At 39.6% G+C, this 25,784-nt stretch overlaps 2 protein-coding genes across 5 annotated transcripts in view; both read left to right on the forward strand.

Moving 5' to 3' along the window:
- ITFG1 (integrin alpha FG-GAP repeat containing 1) overlaps window positions 1-1,783 on the forward strand; it is a 71,566-nt gene extending 69,783 nt beyond the window's left edge. Inside the window, exon 18 of the mRNA XM_040571655.1 lies at window positions 873-1,783. Coding sequence (XP_040427589.1) covers window positions 873-932 — 60 coding nt within the window. The 3' untranslated portion in view covers window positions 933-1,783. The remainder of the gene's footprint in view (window positions 1-872) is intronic.
- Window positions 1,784-7,312: 5,529 nt separating this feature from the next.
- The window catches only part of NETO2 (neuropilin and tolloid like 2), a 29,632-nt gene continuing 11,160 nt past the window's right edge, over window positions 7,313-25,784 (forward strand). For 3 of the 4 annotated variants that reach the window (XM_040571319.1, XM_040571320.1, XM_040571322.1), the window contains exons 1-6: window positions 7,313-7,451; window positions 18,814-18,870; window positions 20,365-20,505; window positions 22,393-22,641; window positions 24,676-24,720; window positions 24,809-24,936. In XM_040571319.1, the coding sequence (XP_040427253.1) occupies window positions 7,418-7,451; window positions 18,814-18,870; window positions 20,365-20,505; window positions 22,393-22,641; window positions 24,676-24,720; window positions 24,809-24,936 (654 nt within the window). In that variant the 5' untranslated portion in view covers window positions 7,313-7,417. The remainder of the gene's footprint in view (window positions 7,452-18,813; window positions 18,871-20,364; window positions 20,506-22,392; window positions 22,642-24,675; window positions 24,721-24,808; window positions 24,937-25,784) is intronic. The other variant, XM_040571321.1, reaches the window with a different exon arrangement.

A 25,784-nucleotide genomic window follows, 5' to 3' on the forward strand; every position in this document is an offset into this window, starting at 1 on the left:
TTTTTTGTTTTACTCATCATCAAAAAAAAGTATAAGCAAGCTAAAAAATCATTTAAATCTGTGTTTGCTGATTTTTCTTATGATAAGATTAACAGAGACTTGTCTGTCATGAGAAAAACACTGGTTTCTAGAAAAGTTCACAGTGCGTTCAAAATCCTGGAACAGTTGCTTTCCTATTCTGCCACTGTTTTAAAATGCAAGAGGAGGCAGGTGGGAGAGGACATGTAATTGCACGTTACCTGGATTCTAGGTACAACTTAAATATGCTTCTCTTTTCTAAGCACCATCCAAGCTACTCTTTCAGCAGATCAATGTGCGCTCTGCATAAATAAGCAGGGAAATACATCCTACCTCACATTTTCTCAATAAAAACAAAAACATGGAACAGTCTGTTTTTAGCCCACTTGGTGCTGTTAATTGTTGAACTGCCATCTTTGTCTGAATTTGTATGTAACATTTTTTTAAAAATCTCATTTCAAGTGTAACATAGATGGCAACACTTACAGTTAATCCAGAGTGATTTCATCTCATATTTATAATATAGACTAAATAAATACACACTAGCAAACATCTTTTGTTTTTGAAATATTCCTCTTTAAAAAGCATTATATAGAACAACAGAAAATAATGGGTCATAAATACAAAAACAGCTCAGCATTAAAGCAGAAGCCAATCTTGAGTAGATTATTGCTTTTACAAACTGACATCATTTAAAAGCTAATTATTGAGGCTTTTACTAAGCTTTTTGCATTTTGTCAAATGAGTGACTTGGAGAAAAATCAACCATTCGCTGACATTTGACAACTCATTTCTATAACAGCATTGCTCTAGATCCTATGAAGTGTTTAATTATTTTTATTTTTATTTTTCAGAAAGCAGATGACAGAGAGAAACGACAGGAGGCTCATCGGTTCCATTTTGATGCTATGTGACATGCCTTAATATTTGTGAAGGAGCTGCTACTCATTTGCTTAATTGAAATACTAAATTCTGATTTGTAAAATGATTACTGTGGAAAATATTGCTGGTGTGCTATTTGTAAATGTTGCTTTATTTGATATTTATTTGGAACGTATTAAAGGTAGAGCTGAATGTCTCATAAGGCCTTCCAGGAGAAAAAAAATGTATATAATAGCATTTGGTCTTTATTTAACAAAACTGTAAATTTATTTTTCATAGTATGAGGGATCATATTGCATGTACCATTGTTTACATACCACCTATTCTTTAGTAATAATCTGATAGAAATAAAGCTGTGTAAATAACGTTTAGCATTTCAGTGAGCAGAATACTTTGTACCACTTGAATGAGTATTGTCATTTATACATTCCTGCAAAGTAAACTGCCTTTCTGAAAATTCATCTTGAGCAATTTCTCAGATGATGTAATCGTTAATTGATAAATGGTGCTCAACCTGAAGTAGTCTGCATTTTTGTTTATTAAAATCCATATGTGCAATAGTTAAGAATTTAGGAATTGGAGAACTAAAAGAAACCTGCAGAGTTGATGCTAGTTCAGTAGCTCATGGCATAAATACAGTATTTATATGTTGGTTCTGGAGAGATGATGACACATTTTGAAAAAATTATATAGTCATAAAATGTATTAGCATGACACAAACTGCTTTTGTAAGTAAACTACAACCATGCTTATTTTAGGAAGGCCTAAAAGTCATGGAAGTAACTTTTGGGATGTTTTTGCCATTTATTTTTAAGAAAGGTGGGGGAAATGTTGTTTGGTCGGATGTTCTTGTCTTTTAAAGAAATTAAAAGAATTTTGGAGTGGAAGGAGAATGAGGATTGACTCCCTAAAATTCATTATTTAATGGATGAAATTTGCAAAGATTAAATCAAGAACATAATAGGAAGCTCAGAGTAAGCAATGTACGATATGCCCAAATAGTGTAAGTCTGTAATAACTACAAAAGAAGAGTAGCTCAACTCTGTATTAAAGTAGTGATTCATGTTAGAGTGGCTCACTATAATCAGGACCCAGCTATACTCTCTAGAAGTAATCAAGCTTGTATTTTTGATAGTTATCACTATGGATATAGGAACATTAGTTTATTATTGTGCATTTAAATGTCAGCTTGCATTCTTAATAAATACCATTTGATAAATTAGAACACACTTTCTCAACAAACTTAAATTTTAAAATAATTGGTCTTACTGGCAATCACCTCAGTAGTGTTAGTGATCAGTAACTCCTCCACCCTGAAAGCTGGTATGCTTGTCAATACAGGAAGAGTTAAGAGGGCAGGTACAAAACTTGAACTGATTGTATCCACCCTGAATCACAACTGAAACACCTTGTTATGGGGCCAATGCTGAACTGGCCCACTATAATAGCAGCTCCAAGCCAAAACAGAGAAAAGTACTGAAAGTCTCCTCGGTTACCAAGTTTTTATTTGCTGTTTCTTATATGAACTGATAAGATTCCAACAAAGGAGACTGTCATATTACATTCCCCCAACTATTCAGAACAGCATATTTTCTTAATATGCACCTTTAATATTTCTCTTAAAATAGCATGAAAAGGTAGATTTTTTTTTTAGATAAATCCTTAAGGCTATTGTATTTGTTAAACCCCATTGATAGAATTCTTTCCTAATAGCAAAATTAATAAAGGGTTTCATAATTAAGATGAAGCACAATTTAATGTGTTCTTTCTTTTGGATTGTTGGAGAATAGGGCTAAATGCATAATGCCACTGTGGCAGCAAAGTCAGCTGTAGCTCTCTGTCACAATATAACAAGCATAGATTAGCCTCCTTATGTTTTTTGGAAAAAAACAATTAGGAATGAAATAACCTCATGCTGACATTTAAGCTGCTGTCAAGTTAACAGAACAATGAACTCAGTATCTGTTGCTTTAAGGTGCTTTAAGGTGGTTTGCATGCTCAGTAGCACATCATTGCGTTCCTTCATGTACAACGCTTTCTTGGAGCCTTAATAGCTTTCTTATAATGAACTTTATGACAGGTTCTAACTGCTCAGAGCTTGGTTTACAACAGTCCATGCATATTATTTTGAATTAAGGCATTAAATAGCGTTAAACCTCTTGTCAAAGGTTTTGTGTCATACTTTGGCTTTCTTTCTATTCCATAGGCATCAAAAAACTGTTTTAGTAAGGTGGTTACCCTTCTACCAGCAAGTTTAAGAAAGCAACATCAATTAGAAAGTGTATTTCCAGGTAATCTTCACTGGAACTGAGAAACAGTTTTAACTGCATAAATTTTCAAAAGACATCCACCCTAATAAAGCCCTGGTGAGAAATGCTATTGGAAGGCTTCTTTGGTGTGAAATCTCACCTATATAAAAATACTGTTGACATGCCAACTGACAGATGGCTGTTGAAATACCAGCTTGCTTTGTTCTCATTTTCCATGAGAAGCTTTAAGACTGAATCTTCCTGCTAGATTTATCATTAATGCAGTATAATCCCCAACAAAAGAACCAACTTTTCTGCTGCAGATTAATAGGCATGTTCTGTATAGTAGGGGATCCCTCCTATGATGAGGCCATCTTTAGTAATAGCTGCACTAAAAAGATTTGCTACAACTCATTGAAGAGTAATCACTACAAATGCACCAAGTCAATTCAGGACTTCTAGAACTTCTTTGAGATAAATGCCACTTAATAGAACAGAAGTCAACCCATATACTTCTACTATATTAGTTTATAGTCATCAGAGCTTAGTTTTGTCAAAACAATGTCAGAGGGCTAAATGTGCTAGCTTTAAAGGTATTGATAACCAAAGAGATTTTTTTTTTTTTTACCATCTGTGACTCAAATGCATTCTAAAGGAATAAGCAATTTTTTTTGATCAAAGACTGAGACATATGTCAAGCAACAGAGAGCTATTGGGTTTTTAAGTCTGAAATACTCCTATGCTGTTTCAGTAGCTGTATACTATCCATTTGATTTTTTCCCCCATTTTGGCAACTGGATCTTTTTGTTGAGGCTCTAGTAATACCAGCCACAGCTGTCACTTTGAAAATATCAACCACATAGCACCATTATTGTAATTAATTCCTGTCTTCAGTGAAAAATGGAATCCTTTCTGTGATACAATCCTTAAAAAATGTAAAATATATTCCAACCTTGTTGCATGACTTGCGCTAGAGAAGTTTTTAGACGTATTCTAATGCTCAGATTTAATTATATTGCCTAGCAAATACAGAAGTGCACAGTAAGCTTCCTGAAGACTATCAGTATTCTTAACGACTACTAGAAAGTTTGCAGTGTTCTTAACTGAGTAGTAAATAACAAAGTCAATTATACATTTCTGTATGATTACATATTATATTACCACACTGAGGCACCTGCATCTTCCATCATTTTCTAATTAGAAATTATATGTAATTAAGATTTAACAAATGCACCTAATCCTATTGACAAGCCCAAGCAACAGAACAGTTAAAATGCTACTCCTAACTTCCTTTCCTAATTACTCACTGTTAACATCTGTATTTTTGCAACCTCTTTTAAAAACAATACCCAGGTAATCTCAAACAAGGTCAAAACCTGACTGTTGGTCCAAGGCTATTTGTGATGTACAATCTGCTACCTGAAAGCAGCAAATATGTCAGGTAATATTAAAATTTAAACTTCTTTGCAGAACAGTAAAACCAAAAGAAGTTTTAAGGAAGAACTATTGGGAAGAAGCAAAATCAGTTCTAATAATGGAAATCCAAAACTTTTATTGTAGCAGTTCAACTGACTCGTTATTTAACTGGTTGTGCAAGTATTTAACTAACTGTATGAAAATGAGTGATCCCGTTCCCTTCCAGGAACAGCTCCCATTCAAGAATGATGACAGCTCAGTAGGGCAGCAGAATACACACCTGGCTGACCAAAAGCAGTTTTTAATCTTTGTTAACTACTAAACTCAAGCTTAATGGTAGCTTGACCTGATGGCACAGCATTCTCTTCCCTGGAAGAGAAGGCACTCTGCAGGCTCAGAAAGTGGGAAGCAAAAGTTTTTTCAGACCTGTCACCAGTTTACTGTAGAGTATTTTAAAGCACCACTTATCACAAGAATTGTAATGAGACAAAGCAACAGGGATGTCCAGATGAGGAATTTCTCTGAAAGCAGCAGCAAATGGTAGCAGAATATGTCACAAATGCACGAGTGGATGCTGCTACCCAGGTCTCCCACACTGACAGATGGATGCAACCCTGGGAAGAGAGGCTGGAAATGCTCCTATGCTTCTCCAAGTGTGTAATAGCTCTGTCCGACCTCCTAATGGACAAACTAGAAGTGCAACTTTTCAGTTAAATTGTCTATAGCAGACCGGTTCCTTGCAATTACTACCAACTCGTATTGAGCACGAGATATTACTATTTTATGTATTTTTTTTTCTGTGAAACAATTGACTACAAATCATTTACCTGAATGCACATTCAGCTTGCAATCTGAGAATCAGGCTGGTTGTCTAATTTCTTGTATCATCAGAAGCAATAAAAATACCAGAGCCAAATTTTGCCATCAGCTACATTGTGCATTCAAAAAAAAAAAAAAAAACAACTAATAATAAAAAGCAACCCCTAACAATCTGCACAACAGCATAGTCAGTTTAAATTTTTTGCTTATGTACTTCAGAAAGGATAAAAACCTGTGGATGAGGCACAGATACAGTAGAAATTATTATTCTGCTTGGTATTTTCTAGGGTTGCTACAGTTAAACATTTTTGTTAGCAGAGAAAAAAACCATCGCAAAGCAGATCCACCTAATGAGGACTACTTTTTACATAGGAATTTTCACTGTAGAGTTGAACATTTCCTCCTACCACTGTAAAAATGTACAGTTACAAGGTGAATAGAAAGAAACTGCTTTATCCAGTGCTGGAATGCAGCAGCTCTTTAACAGTTCATGGGAAACTCCCCTTTGAGAAGCGACTGTATCGTCTCTATTTGAAATGAAAGGACAGTTCGAGTAAGCGGAACAATATAATTATGTAACTTGGGATTTTGCCACAGCATCAAGCTTAATACTTCACATCAAGCTGTCTAGAACACCGAAATGGCTCTGTAATGCCCAGAGGCGCTGGGGACCTTTCCTCCAAGGTCTCGGATGTCCCCTTCAGGCCGCTAGCCAGGAGTAGGAGCGTGGCGTGTTCCCCCAGGACATGCTGACCTTTGAACGCCGTAGAAAGAACTGATTCAAACGCAAAGCACCGCACCGCAAGGCAAACAGAGCTTCACGCCTCACGCCCACGCCCGAGGCTGGAGCAGGCGGCCCCGCAGGCTGCGCACCAGCACCTAAAGGCCCGACTGCCGTGTCCGTGGGGTGGGCTCCAGGCTGCTTCCACGGGGTGCCCGAGACCCCCGGGAAGCACCCTGGGGGTGCAGCCAGGGGCCGGGCGCGGGGAAGCCGCGGGCGCAGCGCTGCGGGGCCGGCCCGGGAGCTTGCGGCGCCTCAGGTCCCCCGGTCCCGGCTGCCCGGCGGCTGCTCTTGGTCCCCCTGCTCTGCGGAAGGCGTTTCCCGGGAGGCAGGCAGCCCGTGCCCGGTGTCCCACCTCGGGCCCCCGCCCGAGGGCACGCACAGCTCCTCTCGCCGGCTGCCCCGAGGTGATGGGGCGGCAGCCGGGCGGGCAGCGGGCAGCGGGCGCCCTTTGCTTAAGTTCGTGTTGAGCAGCCGCACAAGGGCGTGTGCCGGGCTCCCGAGCCGCAGGCAGCACAACGCCGCCGGGCTGGGCACGCCGCCGGGGCTCCGCCGGGAGCAAGGGGAGAAGGGGGGAACGCCCGGCGGAGCGGGGGGCCGGCTGCCTGCCGCCCCTGGTCAGCCAAAGGCGGGCACATCCGTTCTCCACCTTCCTCCAGCCGAGCCCCCGGGCGGGCAGCGCCGCCGGGCCCCTCTCCGCAGCCGGGTGAATCCCGGCGCAGGGGGCCGCGGGGCCGGGGGAAACCGCCCGGCACTGCCCTCCCAGGGCACGGGGCCGCCGCCCCCGCTCGGTGCCCGGCCCAGCGGGGGGCGCGTAGCGGCCCCGGCGGCTGCGGCTGCTTGCGGGGCTCGGCGGGGGGCGGGCACATGCGTACAAGCGACTGAGGCGAGCAAACCCCCCTCGCGGCTCGAAGCGGCTTCATTCACCGGCTGGGAGTCGCCGGGCTGCGAGCGGAGCGTCTCACCGAGAGCCTCCTCCCCGGCCCCCGGGGCGGGCCAGCCCCGACGGTGCCCGCCGAGCCCCGCTCTAGATGGGACTGAGCGCGGCGGCGGCTCCGGGCTCGGGAGAGGGAGGAGGAGGAGGAGGAGGAGGAGGAGGAGGAGGCTGAAGCTCCGGGCATGGCCGCGGGCGGGCGGGGGCCGGCCGAGCCGTAGCCGCGGGCCACAGCGCCCTCGCGGGGGGCCGCCGCGCCCGGCCGCGGCCATGGAGCGCCGCTGATCGCCGCCGAGTGGAAGCCGCCGCCGGGAGACGATGGCCCCGCACCAAGTCTGCTCGGTGCTGGAAGGTAGGAGCCCCCCGCCGGCCCCGAGCCCCCCGCCCTGCCGGGCCGCCCCTTCGGCTGTCCCCGCCGCCCTCCCTCGGCCCGCGGAAACTTTTGGCCGAGGGGCCGGGGATGCTCCGCGCCGGGGGAAGCCGGCGGCAGCTCGGGGCGAAGGGGGCCGGCAGCCCGCAGCCACCACCGGCTGCCCCCGTCCCGTCCCGGCCGGGCCGGGCAGGGCAGGGCAGGGTCGTGCTGCGGGAGCTCTGCGGCCGGGGGGACCCAGCCGCGGGGTCGGGGGATGCGAGGCTGCCCCGGGGCTCGGCCGTGCGCTCCCGAGACGCGTCGAGAGCTTCTGCGCTCCATCTTTTCACAGCCAGAATCCTCTTTCTGCTCCCCTAACTCTCCCGGTGAGATGTGGAACTGTGGGCAGGGTAGCGGGCTCGCTGTCAGGAGCGAGCTCTGTCTGTTTTCAGCGAGGTTTTTACGAAATCAGCTCCTGCTTGACCGGTATTCACCTCTGCTTCCCTTTCTCCTGAGGCTTGTAAATCCTGTTCCTAACTACTTCAGGCGCAGAGGTAAACAGCTGAGGAAAGCCAGCCTTCCCCCCGGCCTTTCCTTATCAGTGCTATTATTTATAGAGCCCGACGACAAGCGAAGGGTCTCTGATAGAAAACAAAGCTAAACGTGGCAGTTAACCTTGTGCCTCACGAGATGGTTTCTAGCGATCTGCATCTTCTTCAGCAATACCAGACGTGCACCACCAGGGATTTTTTTTATTAAATTATTCCATTAGGAAATTTTGGAACGTCTGTTTGCATTATTTAAGCCATCGAGGCATTACTGCAGTGGGGAGAACTGTTTCTGATGTGCATTGATGTCTTCCCACGGTATGAAAGTTGTAAAGAAGTCTGTTTTAAATCCAGAATGTTTCCTTAGCCCATAAAATCCCATGTCTCTGATCTGAAGGATAGTTATCTTGAGGGTTTAAATAAATATTTTTCATTTATTAGCATAATAATTGAGAGAGAAAGTCTTTGCTTTCAGCAAATGCCTATTACATAGAGGTATTAACCATCCACTGGTTTTAGACACCACAGGAACAAAAGGCTTACTGGGTAAGCCCCAAGAAAATGTAGTTAGTTTTATTTTTCCACTTCCTCTGTAAGTAACGTAGCACATAGTTAAATACCATAAACCATGGTAAAACCACCATAAAATCCAAGTGACAATTCTGCTGCTTAATTACTTTCTACGTACACAGACTTGATTGCATTTCAGAAATACCCGATTCTTCACAATTTGACTGTACAGGATTTCTCCTGAACAGAGCTCGCTCTGATCGTTTATAATCACACTAGTGTCCAGTTAAAAAGAAAAGCACTTCTAAAGGAAGTTTTTAGTATCATTTACAATAAATAAATTGCACAAAGCCACTAGTCAATAAGCTGTTAGTATTCTAAATGCATCACTTGCCATGGCTACAGAAACAAGGTATCATTACTTAGCATCATACATGCCCTTTTATCTCTTCTTCACTAGAAGTCTGCATATAGTCAGAGTCTTACAGCTAATCATGAAGCAGAAGGAAAAAAAAGAAAAAGATTCCTATAAATAGACACACAGATTTAATCCTAAAAGGAAACTATTGGAAATAACATTCAAATCAAGCCACCATATTTACAAACTGCATCTTAAATTCTGCATGGAAACTCAACCTACAATGACAGTAGGGTTTTTTTCTCTATACAAATGGCTTTGTAATTTACTTACTGAGTTCTGCTGAACCACATAAGAAGCACCCTGAAGCTCAGTACATTGTGAAAAACCCTATATCTTTCAATAATACTTAAAATGGTTTCATTCAAGTTCTTAATATGAAATACATGCATACATTTCTGTCATCCACAAAGGCTATATTTTTGGCTGCGTACCCCAGGGCAGGCCCATCATACTCACTTTGGGGCAATTCACCTTTCTTTTATTATACTTGTTCAGAATTCCTGTAGGTTATTCCTCAGCTATCAGTAATAAGGGCTGACTAAAATAAACATTTTAATATAATTCTTATTGCCTTTGTCCATAGTGTTCAGCCAAACTTGTAAAAGCCTCGCGTTATGTACCGAAGCCCATCTCACGCCGATTGTTTGCTCCCATCCAGACGCAGCAGACAATAGTGCTGAGTGGCAGTGGTGGTGGACCACGGCAGCACTGAGGCTGCCATAGTGCTGCAGGTTTTATCAGAGTGGAGCCCAGCCCATGTCTGCCTGCCCTCTCAGTAGCACGTGGGCTAGTGGAGGCCAGGGTGCTCCCTGCGTTTTGCCCCTTTAAAGGCAAAGCCTTTTCCTCCCTTCTGAGTTTGCAGTAAGTTTTTGACCACCACTAGAACCATTCTTGAATTCTAGCACAGCTTGCAAAATGTAACTGCTCTGCAACAATAGGGCATTATAACCCTCTATTTCATATGAGAGAAAACCAGCCACTTTCTTGATAAACCATGTTTCTGTTAAGCATTGGAACTAAATATAGCATCCTGAATTTCCTCATATCTTCTATTCCCCCAAAATGCGTTGGCTATGGGCTTGTTCCCATTTTTCAGCTATGCTCCCCTCCTTCGTTTCCATGCACTGATTGGTTAAAAGAAATAAACAAATAAATAAACCGTAAGTTAAATCCAGACTATGTATTAGTTTTGCACTGCTTCGGTTATTATACCAGATCACCTTAAAAAGCCAACTAGAGAATTCTGTAGTTTCTGTCCTAATTCAACAAACAGACAGGGTTAAAACAAATTACCGCTGCTCCTGGAAAGTTGACATTCCCAGCCTTCCAATGAGGTACAGAATTATTTCCAACTCTGCAGGTTGCAAGAATGTGGACTTCTATGATTAACTTCCTGCCATTCTGCTCAGCCCCCTCATTTGCATTTTGGCATGATTTTAACAGCTAATTTCTCACAAACAAGTAGTGTTAGGATGTAAGGCTTCCTTCCACGTGAAAGCTAGGAGTTACAGTCTCCTGTGCCCAGTCAAAATAACAGCCTCCTGTACAATCAAAAGTTGTAACAATTACCCAAGAAGCTGAAAGCAAGCAGACAAAAATATAATTCAAAAAATATGTTCCTGATTTCATGACTTGTCCACTGAAACCAACAGTGAAGTTCTGTTTGTAAAGACTAAAGTGGCCCTAATGAAGGCTGTAGCAAGTGTAAGCCAGAATTTCATTTGTTTTTTACCTAAAGAAGGGGAACAACTTGCAACCTTTTCTGCTGCACTCAAAAAAATAAAAGCTAAGACTGCTTGCACTGTTAAGCAATTAAGGAGAAGTAACTCAAGTAACTGTAGAATATTTCAAAAAGCTGTTGTGTTAAATACAAGATTATTTGGTGGTATGTATTATGCCTTACTTTTAATACACATACAAACTTAGCATCCAAAATGTACTGCTCCCAGAGTAGCATAACTTCAAAAACATTAACTCTCTAGTTTTCCTAAGACATACTTGACAATGACTGCTAAAATTTTTACAGAATAAGTTGGTTATAAGTGCATTGCTATTAATAGAAAAGTTCCATTTATAAGTCAGGTATATAGATGCAGTTGGAGTACAGAATAACACCAGGCTGAAGCTAAAGGAGCTACTGAATTATGTATCTCTATCTCATGAAAAGCTAAGATGATCTGCACCTTCCCTAAGGTTTAATTCATGGAGAGAGATTAGACGGAAAGATTACTCCCCAAATTAAACTTTATAAGCTATTCATCATTTGTGAACCTGTCAGAAATTCACATTATAATTTATTGCAGGGATGGTGAAGGGAGCGATTAAACATCTGCAGTTGTACCATAAATCGCGCAGACTCTTGTCCACGTTATTTACCCCCAGAACAGGTTACACATGCAGTGAGGGACATGCTTATCTAGACTCAGGCAAAGTCTTAATTATAGTTACCTCGGCTACAGTTGGGGCTCTAGCACTGCAAAAGGCTTGCTGCTTTTCTGCCTTGTATACTCCAATTTGGTTTTTAATTAATGAAGCACTTAGCAGTCTTGGACAACCTACATACCTTGCTGCCTTTCTTGATATGTGACTGACAACTGCTGCCTCAAATACAGCAAGTAGCTGGGGTGGGGGAGTGTAAATTTTTCAACAAAAAAACAGCAGGTAACTTTTCATGAAAAAAACCACATTTGTTTTATTTTAGCTTATCTTTGTGCTTCACTCCATGTTCTGTTATTACAAAGCTGACCCACTATGCACCAGGAAGGGACTGCCAAGATGTTAACAATACCTATCACAAAACCTCCTCCTTTAGCAGACAATAAAATCCATGAACACAGAGCAGTCTCTTTTCCAGGGACTAAGAGCAAGAAGCCAGGAAAAAAATATTTATGCTCTACATTAGCTACTCTCAGACATGACAGAAGACAGCAGAACATTTAATATTAATTCCATGACAGATGTTCCTGAAAAGATTTCGACTGAAAAAAAATACACTATATTGATAATAAAGAAATGAAAGGATAACAACGTTTGGTACAATCTGATCTATTTCTAAGTGAGAAGTATCACTTTCCAACTGTTCTAGGAATAAGTAATCTCTGGGAAAGATGTATTCAGAATAGTCATGTACAGCAGGATCAGTTCTGTCAGGTACAGGGAACCCTTCTGAACTTTAAATCAGTGTATATATTTTAATAAGGTTTTTAGAACCCCTCATCAACATGGTTTGCACATGCAGCCTTCTCAGCAGTCGCTTGCTGCACACAGCTTGGAGATGAAAAAAGATCTTCCATATAAAAAGGAAAGTGTCTATTTAAAAAATGAAAGATATTATTCTTCTGGCAGAAGTTTTGCTGGCAGAGATATCCAGGAATGGATTATAAGTAACAGGATGTGGAGCAAACTGGTAGAATGAAGCAACCCACAGCTGCTCAAATATTTCTAATGGAGGAAGAGATCAGAAATGTTAAATGTTTTGGGCAAACCTGGAGGGGACTCTGTCACAGATCCATCCAAGCGTGAATTGCTCTGCAGATGATTTTTATGGAAGGGAAGTGGGAGCTGCCTGTACCTCCTGAACCAGTTAACCTAATTTCTCTGCAGAGATACAGACTCCCAGTTTGTTTCTCTGGCAATCTTAAAGAGAGGAATCCCTACTGGAAACAGCCGGAGTGAGATGAAACTCATATCTGAGCATAGACCTGAGTGCATTCAGACAGTCTGCTGGCAGGCTAATGGCTAACAAGATTTGGATCTTAGAAAGGCACTAGAGTCACTGTTAATAGCTGATGAAGCCCACTTCTGCTACCAACATTTGTGAGGAGGATTAAAAATGGGTTGGCAGCTCCACTAGCATGCTCTGGGTAAGACTTACAAACAGCTAAAGTACGTCTTGCCTCATGCACGCCTTCATCTCTGTTACTTTATTCTCTTGCAATCCTGCAGTATATTCCAGTAGCTCAATAAATATTAAATAAATAAATTTAAAATGGAGAAAATCACTGGGGCTGTTAATAAGCTAAGTTCTAGGCAGCCAACTTTATTGCTCTCTGATATTCATTTTAACAATCTGTGGATGTCCTGTTGAGACCACAGAAAAATCTGGGAATATATACAGACTGCGAACTGTAAGAGCATGTGAGATTTGAAAACTGCTGTGTTTTCATCCTCAGCAATAGAATTGTTTGCTTAAAAAAGCAGCAACAAATGCAATCCAATATTCCTTTTATCAACTTGTAAATGTCACCAAATGCTAGGAAGAGAGGAAAAGAAAACTTATTCCCATGGAATTTACAGTTTGTCTGTTTCTGAGTTAAAAATGGCTTGAATCAGAAAGGCGCTCAATTAGCTTCCTGAAAGAAAAGGAGGTGACCACCCACACAGAATTATACAAAGTCCAGAGTGCCTCTGTTTTCCTTTTCCCACTTTACCTTGTTTGTCCAAGTTGAAAAAGTTATTTACAAAACCTGTCAAATACTTTGCATACAAGCAGCATCTAACAGCATGGGTCCCTACACTTGATCAGAGTCCTTACAGGCAACTAAAATGCATATGAACAAACCATGCTGTACATGTACTCTTGGCCAGAGAATAAGATAAAATGTAACATCACAAATGTCTCCACTACATTAACAGCTAAAATTAAGGTTTAGACTAATGTGGAAAATCATTGGATGTAATGCTGGGATACTGCAATTAGCAGTTACTGAAAGTAATATTAATTTTAGCATGGGGGGGGAATTAAGAGCTGAGTTTAAGAATAGTACACAGAAAAGGACTCGTTCCCATAAGGCAAAACACAGTATATAATTAAGATCAAGCATTTGTTACTCAGGGCTGTATCTGCCAGAAAGAAGCAGGCATTCTGGCAAGATGTTCTAACATGCGTGACCTGCGTGGTGCCAATTACTGTCTGTTTGGACTTTATGTACACAAGGTGCTACCTAATCCAGGGAGTACGGCAGAGATAAAACAGTGAATCCCGCTCTAAGCAATGTCTGTCAACTTCATCCCTAGCATTCTGACTACCACTAGTACTAAGAACATGTAATGCTCTAAATGATTAAGTTTTCATTTTTAAAATGGTGGAATTTTTCACTCCGTTTCTAAGTTTTGCTTGATTGCTCCCAACTTGGATATTCAGTTTGCCCTGCGTGCATAGATCCCCCATTGTTATCCCTGAAGACAGACACTGCTTGCAGAGCTACGCAGCACATCTACTGTGTTTTCTCTATATGTGAAGATCCCTAGAGCATGCAGAAAAAGCAGAGGAAAGACGTACCATAGAGAGCTCAGAGCAGTAGTGTATTCCATGAAATCTGAAGAATGCTTCTTGCCAGAAAGTATAAGCATATGTCAGATTTGCAGCCTACGGCACTTGTTTCTCTAAGCAAAACACTGGTTTCTTAATGTTGGTTGAGCTTTTGTTTACTATAAAACTATATTATTCTCATGTTTAAAGAGAAATAGGAGCCACTTGTTTTTTAATCTATATGTGTATATACTTCACAAACAAATTAACAAATATTTTTTGCATCTTATATTCATTTTAGAGAACTTTAAGAAATGTCAGCAAAGAAAATCTTGACTCCTGCAAAAAATGCATGGTTTATTACACCAGTTCAAGGGATTCTTTTATGTTATTCCATAAGCCTATTTCAACAACCGAATAGTGATGATAACTTGCAATGTATGATTAGTGTCTTCACGCTTAAAAGTCTATATTGCTGTCTGCAGGCTATGTGATCTAAAACATTTCATGCAAAGAAGTGAAGAAAATGAAAAATAGATTGTTTTAAAGGCAGAAAAAAACCTTGCTGCTTTTTCTTTATTTCCAGTTAATGTCACACAGGTAAAAACTATCAGAGCTTTAAATGGCAGTACAAAAACATGCACCATAATTAATGGAATTTGTCTGTAGCAAATACCAGATTCATGAATAAAAGAAGCTCCTCTTAATCTGTCTACCTCAATGGCTTTGCTGCTGTTGGTTTAATGGTAGCCCCTTGTACAGTTTAGATAGGAAGCAGAAACTTATTTTAAGTTGCAGAATCACTTGTCTCTATTATCTTTACCAACTAAATACGTGGAAGTTTATAAGTCAGTCTCCCAAATCTCAGTATTGTCTAGTAGAATTCTCACCACGCTCCTCCATGAAAAACAATCCTAAACACCCTTCCGTCCCTTTGATATTCAGTGTAGTCCTGCAATTGTGCACTGGTTGTGCTCCTGCTTACATTAGCAAGCCACCTTCAAGCATTTTGGGGCACCTACTACTTCTGTTTCCTGTACCATAGTAGAATACAAGGCTAAGTCACAAGTTACCTTTCATCCACACGGAAGAATGTCATGTCTCAGTGATACCTAAGAGACTTTAAAAGATGAAAAAAGGAGCAACAGAGGAATACTGTGTCTCATTGCAAGTTCAGGTGCATTATAACTATTTGAATTTCAGTTTATCAGAAATAACAAGGTGATTTATGATCCTTCTGAAAGTGCTACAAGACTTTTAGTGAATGTAGTTCAGTATCTCCACGTCTGCTCTAGTCACTGTGTCTGTGTTGCCATATGCACTATCAGGACACTGGTTTAGCACTAGGTCTCCACTGTGCCATCCTACAGGATTTGTCTCTTCCCTTGACATCTTCCTTCCTTGTTACTGACTTGTATGGTTTAAATTAGTCTTTGAAATTTGAAAATGTTTTTCCAGGAAGCAATATAGATTTAGGACACCAAATGATTGCTTTGTTGTTTTTAAAATTACACAAAAATGGGTTAATGGAAGCAGTTTGAAAGGTTTAAAAATATCCTGGCTCATTTTCTTCCTTCTTTTCTTTTCATCCTGAACAATAATAGGCCTTGTTTCCAGCCAAAAAGCTCCCATTTGCTATCATGCACTGTATTGTGTCGTGTAAATGCACCCAGTTTAAGGCAATGCTGCCTTAGGGGTTTCTGCCCACTACTCTCAGGAAGAAGAGATGTAAGTCCTCTCTCCACCTTTTCGGTATCATCGTCACAGAGATAAGGACAGCCCACCTAGAGAATATTAAGCAGTGTGTTTAAAAAAAAAAAAAAAAAAAGATGTGTTTATCACCAGGGATGAAGGTAATGGCAAAGGTAGGCCCTTAAAGATTTGCTACCTGGGCTGCTTTGAATACATCTTAGGGATTGAGAGCATGAGAGGGAGCATTGCTTGAGAAAGGCAAGAGTTCAAGAGATTTAAAATGAAAAGGATGAAAAGGGCAGGGAACAATGAGAAGGTGGCCCATACTATATATCCACTCATCCATACATATCCATACATATATCCACTCTTCCGTATAACATGACAAAATTAAGACAGTAAGACAAATATTCAGACCATTTATCCTCTGTAATTGTCTGCATACCCATGCTGTTCTGCAGGAAACTGTTCTTTTGCACTTACACACACACAGCTCTGGGCTATTTATAGAAGTAACACAGGCTTTAGTGAAAACCAATCAGATTTTCTGAAGTCCTTTTAGGAGGCTTGTTTCTGTCTTCACATCATTTCAAGAAGGGAAATGACTGGTTAGTGCAACTGAGTATCTGTTCGGATGTTCTTTCTACCTGTAGAAGAGACCATGGTCACTGAAATAAACATAGACACTTACTGATGTTCTTAGGGGGAAGAAAACAAACAAACAAAAAAAGGTATGCCATAACAGCATTAGCCACAGGAGATAGCTATACTAAAAAAAAAAAATGGAGATTTTTCAGTGATACTTGAAAGGGACTATCTGCATTCATTCTGTTAGTCATGAAAGTATTTATTCAAGATCTGTGTTTGTTTGCTTTATGAAAAAAAGCCAAAACCCATTTTGCATTTTAAGAAGCAGCACAATAAACTGGTCTAAATTGATTTGAGCTTGCTATGTCCTTGCAAAATAGAGGGTGGTCATCTTTAAGAAATGGAAAAAAATGGTCGTTGCCGAGTTGTCTCATAACCGTGTACAATCTGTTTTAATATGGGTAGAGAGAAGAGAGGCCAGCAGAAACATACATAATAAAACAGAAATGCAAGACTGACACTTTCAGGGGCAGACTTTGATTCCTTCCATCCCTCCGTGAGATAATAGATCTGTACCAACATTACAGTGGCATCTATATGAATTTAGTCAAGATCTCAGTAGTTCATAGTCAGTGCATGCTCCCTCTGGAGCTCTCAGAAGGGCTGAAAGTCTAATAGCAACACAGAGAAATCGCAGATAGAGAAACTGCCATTTCAGCATGAGCAACTAGAATGCCTGAACAATGAGAGGGAAAAATCGGGAAATAGAATGAACTTCTTGAATGTGACAATGGAATTCCTGCTGAAATCTTTTTTTTATAGGGATGAGGCCATGCCCGTCTGACTTAGTATTAACAAATTGATTAAGAACATGGGAAGGGCCATACCAGGTCAAATCAAAGGTCCATCTAGCCTGCTATCTTGTCTTGCACAGAGATGCAAAAGCAGAGGTCTCAGACTGTAAAAGTAGAACAAATGATATTTGCCTCAAATACTATCCCAGCCTTCCAGCAGTTTATGAATCAAGGGGTTCCTGAAGCAGAATCTTCCACTCTAAGGATGTGTTATGAAGTTTGTGCATTAAAATAAAATAATCTTAGTTTACTCTGAACATGCCACCTGCTAGCTTTGTCTGATACCCCCTGGTTCTTGTAGTGTAAGAGAAACTAAGTGTTTGCTCTCTGTTCCCCATCTCAGTGACACATATGATATTACAACTTGTATTCTACCTGCCCTCAGCCAGCTTCTGTTCGAGTCCTAGCCTGCTTCACCAGTTCTCTAATGCACAGGTTTAAAATTAGAGGTATTCAAGATGGAGGCAAACCAAAGATTTGAAGAGGGCATAATAATATACTCTAACTTCATTCCCTTATTCCCTTCCTGGTAATCCCTAACAATTCAAGGAGACAAAGCATTTTAGGAAAATCTGGAGATTAAACCTGCTTTAAAGCTGTTGATGAATAGGGGAGTGTGGAATCCTTAGTATGTGCTGTTCAGACCAACACTTCTTGGGTGCAAGGGAAGTGTAATCATAATGCAAAGTCTGAAAGCAAGACCATTGAGACAGCTTCTTTTCATGGAAGGAAGGAAAAGGGTTGGGGGAAAGAATATAACAGAAAATCTTTAACAGGTCAAATATCAGTTCAAATCACAGGTTAGTTCAAATCTAGAAGATGCCAGCATGTAACAAAATGCATCAGCAAACCAGCATGCTTTCAACAGTGTACATCCCAACATCATAGCTGCTGTAACTACTCAGAGTAAATCTCTCCATCATTAGAACTTGCATCTGCACTGTTTGCAGAAATCACTGGTATGGTGTTGTACCAGCGTCACAGCAACCAGCAGATACAATTCTGTAGAGTTCCTGAAACCTCTGTAGGGATACGACCATGCAGTGTCTCCTGTGGTCCCAATTAATTTTGTGTAAGCTAGGGAAGTCTGTTGTATACACATTATGCATATGGAGGTTTAGGATAAATACTGTTCAATATAGCAGCCAAACATCTCTTTTCAGGATATAAAAAATATGTAGAAGATAGACAACATTTAATTTTATAAAATGTGTTCAAATCTGTAGATCCTCTATAAAAGATTCTTGAAGTCCCTTTAAACAATAAATGATTATTTTCATATAGGCTTTCTTAAGGAACATGGAAGAAGAACCTGCAGTGCACTTAAACTACACTAGTTTCCTAAAGCTGAAATTTAAAAAAGCACATATATTATGTATTTTTTTATGTTCTGAGTTGTTTGGGCTAGTGATTCTAGGATTTGCATGAATCAGGATTGCATAAAATGGTCTATAATTTTGTTCAATTACTGATGCTTTTCCTGTTCAATTTCTCTTACCAGTGTTGCTAGTAACAATCCTTGTAGTGGAAGGGATTGCCATTGCACAGAAGACACAAGGTACAATTTTGGTTTGATGATTTTCTTTCCAAAAATGTAAGAGTTTAGTAGTGTTGAATTAAGCAATATAAGTCAAAGTATTCAGATACTCGTAGGTCTTCAATTAATTATATGAATTCCGGTCTTGTCCATCCCTGCCCCTTCCCCCCCCCCATCATTTACTGCATTTTTTTTCCAGTTGAACAAAGCCATCCAGTCACAAAGAACATGAAGGTTCACTTACCCAGTTAAAATTCTATGGTTTTAGACCTTAGAGGTGGGAAAAAACACCACGGAAATTCATGTTTTCTGTATCTGACAACAAGCTTTTCAAGCAGTCCGCCCACAAATATTTTTAAAGCCAATACCTCCTAAGGGGGGAAGGCAATAGTTTCACAAACCTTATTTTCTCATATGTGGGATTCATCCACACATAGGAGAGAATTCCTTGAACTGACACCTACAGAATTTCTTTGAACAATTTCTGCAGGAGAGACTAAGTTTTCACCCCCGTAAATAAAGGCTGCCAAGATATCAGTGGAAGGTGATGTAATTTGCAATTTACTGTAGGCAGCTATGACCTGTATCAGCATGGACTCCCTCTCAAAGGTCTGCAAGGAAAAACTGCATAAATATAAATAACATGATGAGGGCACCCCTGTGAGATTTAGGAAAAATCTAGCAGAAACCACATATCCTGTGTCTTACTCTCTTCAGTTCTGCTGATTTCAAAGAAGAGGGTCAAAGGTACTTAATAAGAATGTTAGAAGGATCATACTACTCCCAAGCCCCTTCTCCAAGGATAAGGAAATCTGATCTAACAAAGCTTCTGTGAATGATCCAGCATGGTGCATGATCATAGTAAAGTGCAACATCTCAGCCACAGATTGTATTTTCCTGCATCCAGAAGAGAGCTTTGATCTTAAATGAGAATCTTAGCTACCAGTGCAATCTACCTACTGCTATTAATTTTACTAACTACCATTGCTGTATTTAGTTTATTTACCCATCATAAGCATTTTTTATTCCAACATGCTATTGTAAATAGCTTAAGGGCGATATGCTTTAGTATAGTCTGGAATCAGGGTCAAAAGTAGTAAATGATAACAAATATTGTGGATTACATTTGCATAGGAATAGAAAAGACACAGGACATAAAATAAAGCTGTTCTACTGGCAGCCACTGTAACTATATGATTTAGAAAAAAGCATCAAGAAATCTAAATTCATGTGGGTAAAAAAAATTTACTCCCTCTCTTCCCTTCCTGAGGATTACTGTACAGATCTGATGTTCAGAAATTGTGATCTCATCGGGATATACCACACCACTAAATTAACCAAAAGATTTTCCTAGCTAGATATTAACAAGTGGCATATATGATAAGAGGGTTCTCAACCAAAACAAGTTACTTTCTTCTTTTATAGGCTGTGTATTATGTCAGTGTTTTACCTTTGCAAAATCAAATTTGCATACTTGCAGGAGACATTTATTTGATCTCTTTATTTTCCCTCAAGGTGGGCAAAATATTGGATTGAATCGCATTCCTCCTACCCAGTGCGATAACTGGGTACGGACTAGTAATGGAGGACACTTTGCTTCACCAAACTACCCTAACATGTACCCACCAAATCAAGAGTGCATCTACATCTTAGAAGGTACCAGCTATATTTCTGTTTTGTTGTATTGTAACCTTACTGTTAAATTTATTATGTTGAACTGTTAAAACTGTCGTTTTAACATATCGTCAAGTATTGTATAGTCATATTGATAATATAATCAATTCTTTAGTTACTTGGTTGAGTGAGAAGTTAAATGTACTCTTTTGGGTAACAACAGCACATGAATATAAAAGGCAAACGTAGGAATTATCAATATGGAATAAGGCATAACCTCACAGCCAGAGAAAGCAGAATCAGATCTGCTGTAATCTATGAAAGCACAGAACTATTAAGATAAAAAATGTGGCTTATCTTAATATCATGTAGAATATTGCTGATAATAAATTGGAAAAGATGGCTGAAGAACTATCTTTAGCATTTATCAGATCACACTATATTAGTCTAAATCTATCTCAGGGACAGCAAATCTTTATGCTGCCCTTTATTAATAAAAACCCCACACCTGTCTGTCACAGTAGCACTGTACTAAAAATGGACACTTGTCCATTTTTGCACTACTGAAGTTATGCAATGGGGACAAAAAAACCATTAACTAGAAAAAAATACATTCTATTGGGAATATCTTGGATAGGCTGCAAGACTTGGGACTAAAAACACTAGTTAGCTTCATCATCAGATTCATATCAATTAATTGGTGTTTTTCAAGTAACACGTTTCAGAGAGTTTTTATTTGTACTGATTAATAGAGACCCTCATTTTTGTTTCCATGCATGCACATTGGAAGTTTGGTATCTTCCCTGCCACTGAATGCATGGAGAGCAGACATCCTGTCCAGCTTTAGAGTTCAGACATACCGGATCCAGTGCTGGATCTTCCTTGTGCAAGGCAGTTTCCATGGGGCACAGAAGCAGTTTCCATGCCTCTGTCCTCACAGTCATTACACAGGAACACTGTGGGAACTTGAGCGAGAAAAACATCCTCCACAGTTTCTAGCTAAGATATGGTCCTTCCTGCAGACCACTGCCAATATGTGCAAACCAGCAGCCAGAAATATTTTTAACTCATGTATAATTAAGGTGTAAATGTCTAAACAGTGTTAAAGATGTATAAATAAATCCTTTTTGCATCCAGAAGTAGACAGCATATGATTCATTAATGCTGTTGTTCCAGATACCAACTAGTATCTGAAAGTTCATATAGCACAATAGATGACACTAGCAAGAAGCACTAAGACTATACACACAATATAAAGTCATGATTCCAAACTACAGATGTGAAAGTGCGGTCAACAAGTAGCCTTTGCTGCACTGCATCAGGAATTTGGGATCTGATCCAAATCCTGGTTCAGACTTACCAACATCTGTAGTCATTCATATATTGATAATATATATTAAGCAATTACACTTTTCTGAGTATTCTACTAGAAGACATCTCCTGCCAAAGGATCTCCAAATTTGGGCTTAATGTTTAGGAAATATATCAGTGAGTAGTAGTTCTTGATATCTTTTTCTTTTCCATTGTTTTCTCTATCCCTAAATGCTTTTTCCTTTTTTTTTTAATGTACTTTGGTCCCAGTACAACACTAATTTATCTTTTAATATTAAACCTTGCTTGAATACCTCTGCATATATGTTGATATGTGTTACACATGGTATTTTAAATTTATGTCCTTGCTGAATTTTCAATTATAAAGGTCAAAGAAAAAAAAATCCATGTCATTCCATGAAAAAGTATCTCCCACAGAATCAGTTTTAGAATTTTTATTAGAGTATATCTGAGTTTTTGTGGCAGACTATTAGATGTATTTTGAGAAGTGTCTAGTCCCTTTATCTTGCTGTTTTGGAGGTCTCTCTCCATTTTATATCTTCATGTGTTTTTTATATAGATCTACATTTAATCTTTTGCTCAATTTTTTATGTCTAGCTGCTCCACGACAAAGAATTGAGTTGACCTTTGACGAACCTTATTACATAGAACCCTCATTTGAATGTCGCTTTGATCATCTGGAGGTTCGAGATGGACCTTTTGGCTTCTCCCCTCTCATTGATCGTTACTGTGGTCTGAAAAGCCCTGCATTAATTAGATCAACAGGGAGATTTATGTGGATCAAGTTTACTTCTGATGAGGAGCTGGAAGGAAAGGGATTTCAAGCAAAATACTCATTTATACCAGGTAAAGATGCCTAAAGTTAATGACCAAATTAATGACCATTTGCTCCCATGGAACTCTGTGGATGTGTTTATTCTGACAGTCTAGAGCTGTATTTCATCATAAGCGCGTATGAAGGCAAAGTAACAACGCAATAGTTAGAGGTGTCTGTCGTGCTAATCCTGATGGATACCTGAATAAAATCACTTTGGGAAATTGACCAAAGGGAATTACAGGTCTGTACTTTCCTAGTGAAGAAGTCAATTGATCTTGTTTGTACTGAAGGCTTTAGCAACTTCCCTCTTTGGTACTCTAATTTGTACCAGCTCCACCAGTGGTATAATGGAAAAAGCATTTATGTAGACTAGCAGTTTGGCATTTTCAACAGCCTATCTTCTAAGGAATATCAGACAAGATGACAAAAATATCTGAGGTCAATCTATAATACTACTTACAGCCAGATGCAAAACATTTTAAATTTCCATTTCTGAAAAGCCAGAGGAAATATCTATACAGTCCAAATATCAACTATCAATATAACTAGACACCCTCAAACCATGGATTCAGACAACAGCATTGTTCTTTGCTCAAAGAACTGTGTAGTTTACACGGTATAAAAGACAGGCTAATGTGTTGACACTGCCTTTAGACAGGCAGAAACTACATCTGCTCTGTTGGGCCACTTAAAACTGGCAAGCATTCTTTTTACAAGTGAATTTGAACTGGTATCCTTGTGCAATGCTTTATTGCTGTACTTCATAGATACAATACGTGGGTAGTTATCAGCATTTTATTGTCCTTTGGGACAAAACACAATGTACAAAAGTTAGTTCTACTACTACTATAAATGTATACACAGGCATAATTTTTTTATGCCATCTTTACCCAACTGGTCTTTAACCCTACAGCCATGAAAATACTATACACAATTATATATTAACATTTATAGAACTGTACACCTTGCTAGGGATTTAGATTTGGAAACTCTCCACATTAACATAGTAACCAGTCCACTGAGAGTGACCTGCTAAAATATTTCCATAGGGACAGTACTTATGCATCTTGCTAAGTCCATTTCCAAAGCCATTTCATTAACATCACTTTCAAAACTAACCTAGCCTAGTTCCAGGCTGAAGTGCTTTCTTTGTGTAGACTAACGTTTCATGCACATGTACACACTACGATGTACATGATTTGCTTGGTGACTTTCTACGCCACACCTGAGACAGCATGCATCTTGTGAGTTTCTGTGCGATTTGTGGGGAAACACATATCGCTAATATGTAAACCTTGGACAGCCCAGCCCATTTTAGACCCATTTTTAGCCAAGCCCTAGTCCCAGTAAAGTCAAGTACCATCATTTAACCATTATGAAAAAGTATATTCTTAACTCACTAGTAATTTACATACAGTATGTTACTATAGTTTACTACACAGACACATACAGTACATTCACTGTGCATTTAGAAGGAGGAACAATAGAGGAGCAATCAACGCTAAATTCTGCCCTAATAAATGGTATCTAGAACTGTGCTACTTGGCCTAATATAAGCAGCATGGGTACCCAAGGAAAAAGTATCTTTAGTACTGAGCTGTCTTTTTCTATATATTAATTATTAATAGCAATTAGCAATTTCAAAACATCAATATATTATAATCTACTCCAGTTCAAATTGTTTCCAGACATACAGACAACAATCTAATCAAAATGATGCACACAGAAAGATCCCTGTACTCTTGTGAAGCTCCAGTGATTTCAGTGAAAACTGGCATAGGTAAAGTTAAGAATGTATCATAGGAACAAAATACCTAATAATAATTTTTGGTGTTCGGCTGGAAATCTGAACTGTTAGCATAGAATTACAAGGTCAATCTTCGTGAAGTGATGTATTATCTAAAAAAAGTTTGTCTCTGTACCATCCAATTGATTCAACAAACTTTCTGGCAATTTTTATTGTGAAATAATAAAAATGGACATCGTCTTCAGATTATAATAAGCCTTGAAATGATTGTTAAGAATTGATAGCCCCTGTGACTCATAACTTCTTTCTATTACAGATCCTGACTTCACTTACCTAGGAGGCATTTTAAATCCCATTCCAGGTCTAGTATTAAGTTCCAATTTCTTTATATATGAAATTTTAAATTAATATCATATTGCATTTGACAGCAAGGTTTATGTTCTCCCTAGACTGCCAATTTGAGCTCTCGGGAGCTGACGGAATAGTACGTTCCAGTCAAGTAGAGCAAGAAGAAAAAACAAAACCAGGACAAGCAGTTGACTGCATATGGACAATTAAGGCTACTCCAAATGCTAAGGTGGGTTTCATTCATATCATTCAGCATGTAATGGGTTTCCAAGTCATTAGTAACAAGTAATAGTGATTAGCATAATGTCACACTTTCATTGGAATGAATTATGTATCAGTAGCTTAGGAAATTCAGACATAATATTGTTTCTGAAATGCAACATATACAGCAAATCCATGGTGTTATCCTCCTATTATTTCAAACTCTAAATAAAAAATAAAACTGAAAACTGTTCAAGCAATATTTTCCAAGGACATTTGATCTGGCCTGTGGTTTTATTGGAAAACTGCAGGTAAAAATGCTGGCTAACAGCTTTGATAAACTACAGTAAATCTCGCTGCTATGATTTAAAATTTTGCTGCCAATAGTTCTGCTGGAGGATTTGGTTCTGTTCAAAGTCAGCAGAATGTGTACGTGGCTCCTCCCCAGTCTAATTCACAGTCCAGCACCTTCACTAAAACCCCATCTATCTCATCAGCAGTCTGAGCTAAAATGAAAGGTTTTACCTGGAAATGCCTGAGGAGCTATCACTTTTTTCTCTTCTAACTTTGCTATAGGATCATACCCTCTGAAAGTGCCACAGTAAAATCTGGTTGGACTTTTCTGAGTCCCAAAAGGGGCACGGTAGCTGCTTGAGTCAAAAATCAGCAATAGATATATAGGTACTTGATATTTGTGATTGTGTCTGCAGCATTACTTATGAATACTACTTATGAAGACTACTTATGAAAAAACACACTATTTTATAATCATTAAAAACAACTTCAGCTTTATTGTTGTGCAGAGAGAAGGATTCCAAAATACAATAACCTTAGCCTGTTTTCAAAAATAGAGAAGCTACGTAACATTTCAGAACC

The sequence above is a fragment of the Cygnus olor genome, chromosome 12 (genome assembly GCF_009769625.2).
Source record: "Cygnus olor isolate bCygOlo1 chromosome 12, bCygOlo1.pri.v2, whole genome shotgun sequence".
NCBI classification, from domain to species: domain Eukaryota; kingdom Metazoa; phylum Chordata; class Aves; order Anseriformes; family Anatidae; genus Cygnus; species Cygnus olor.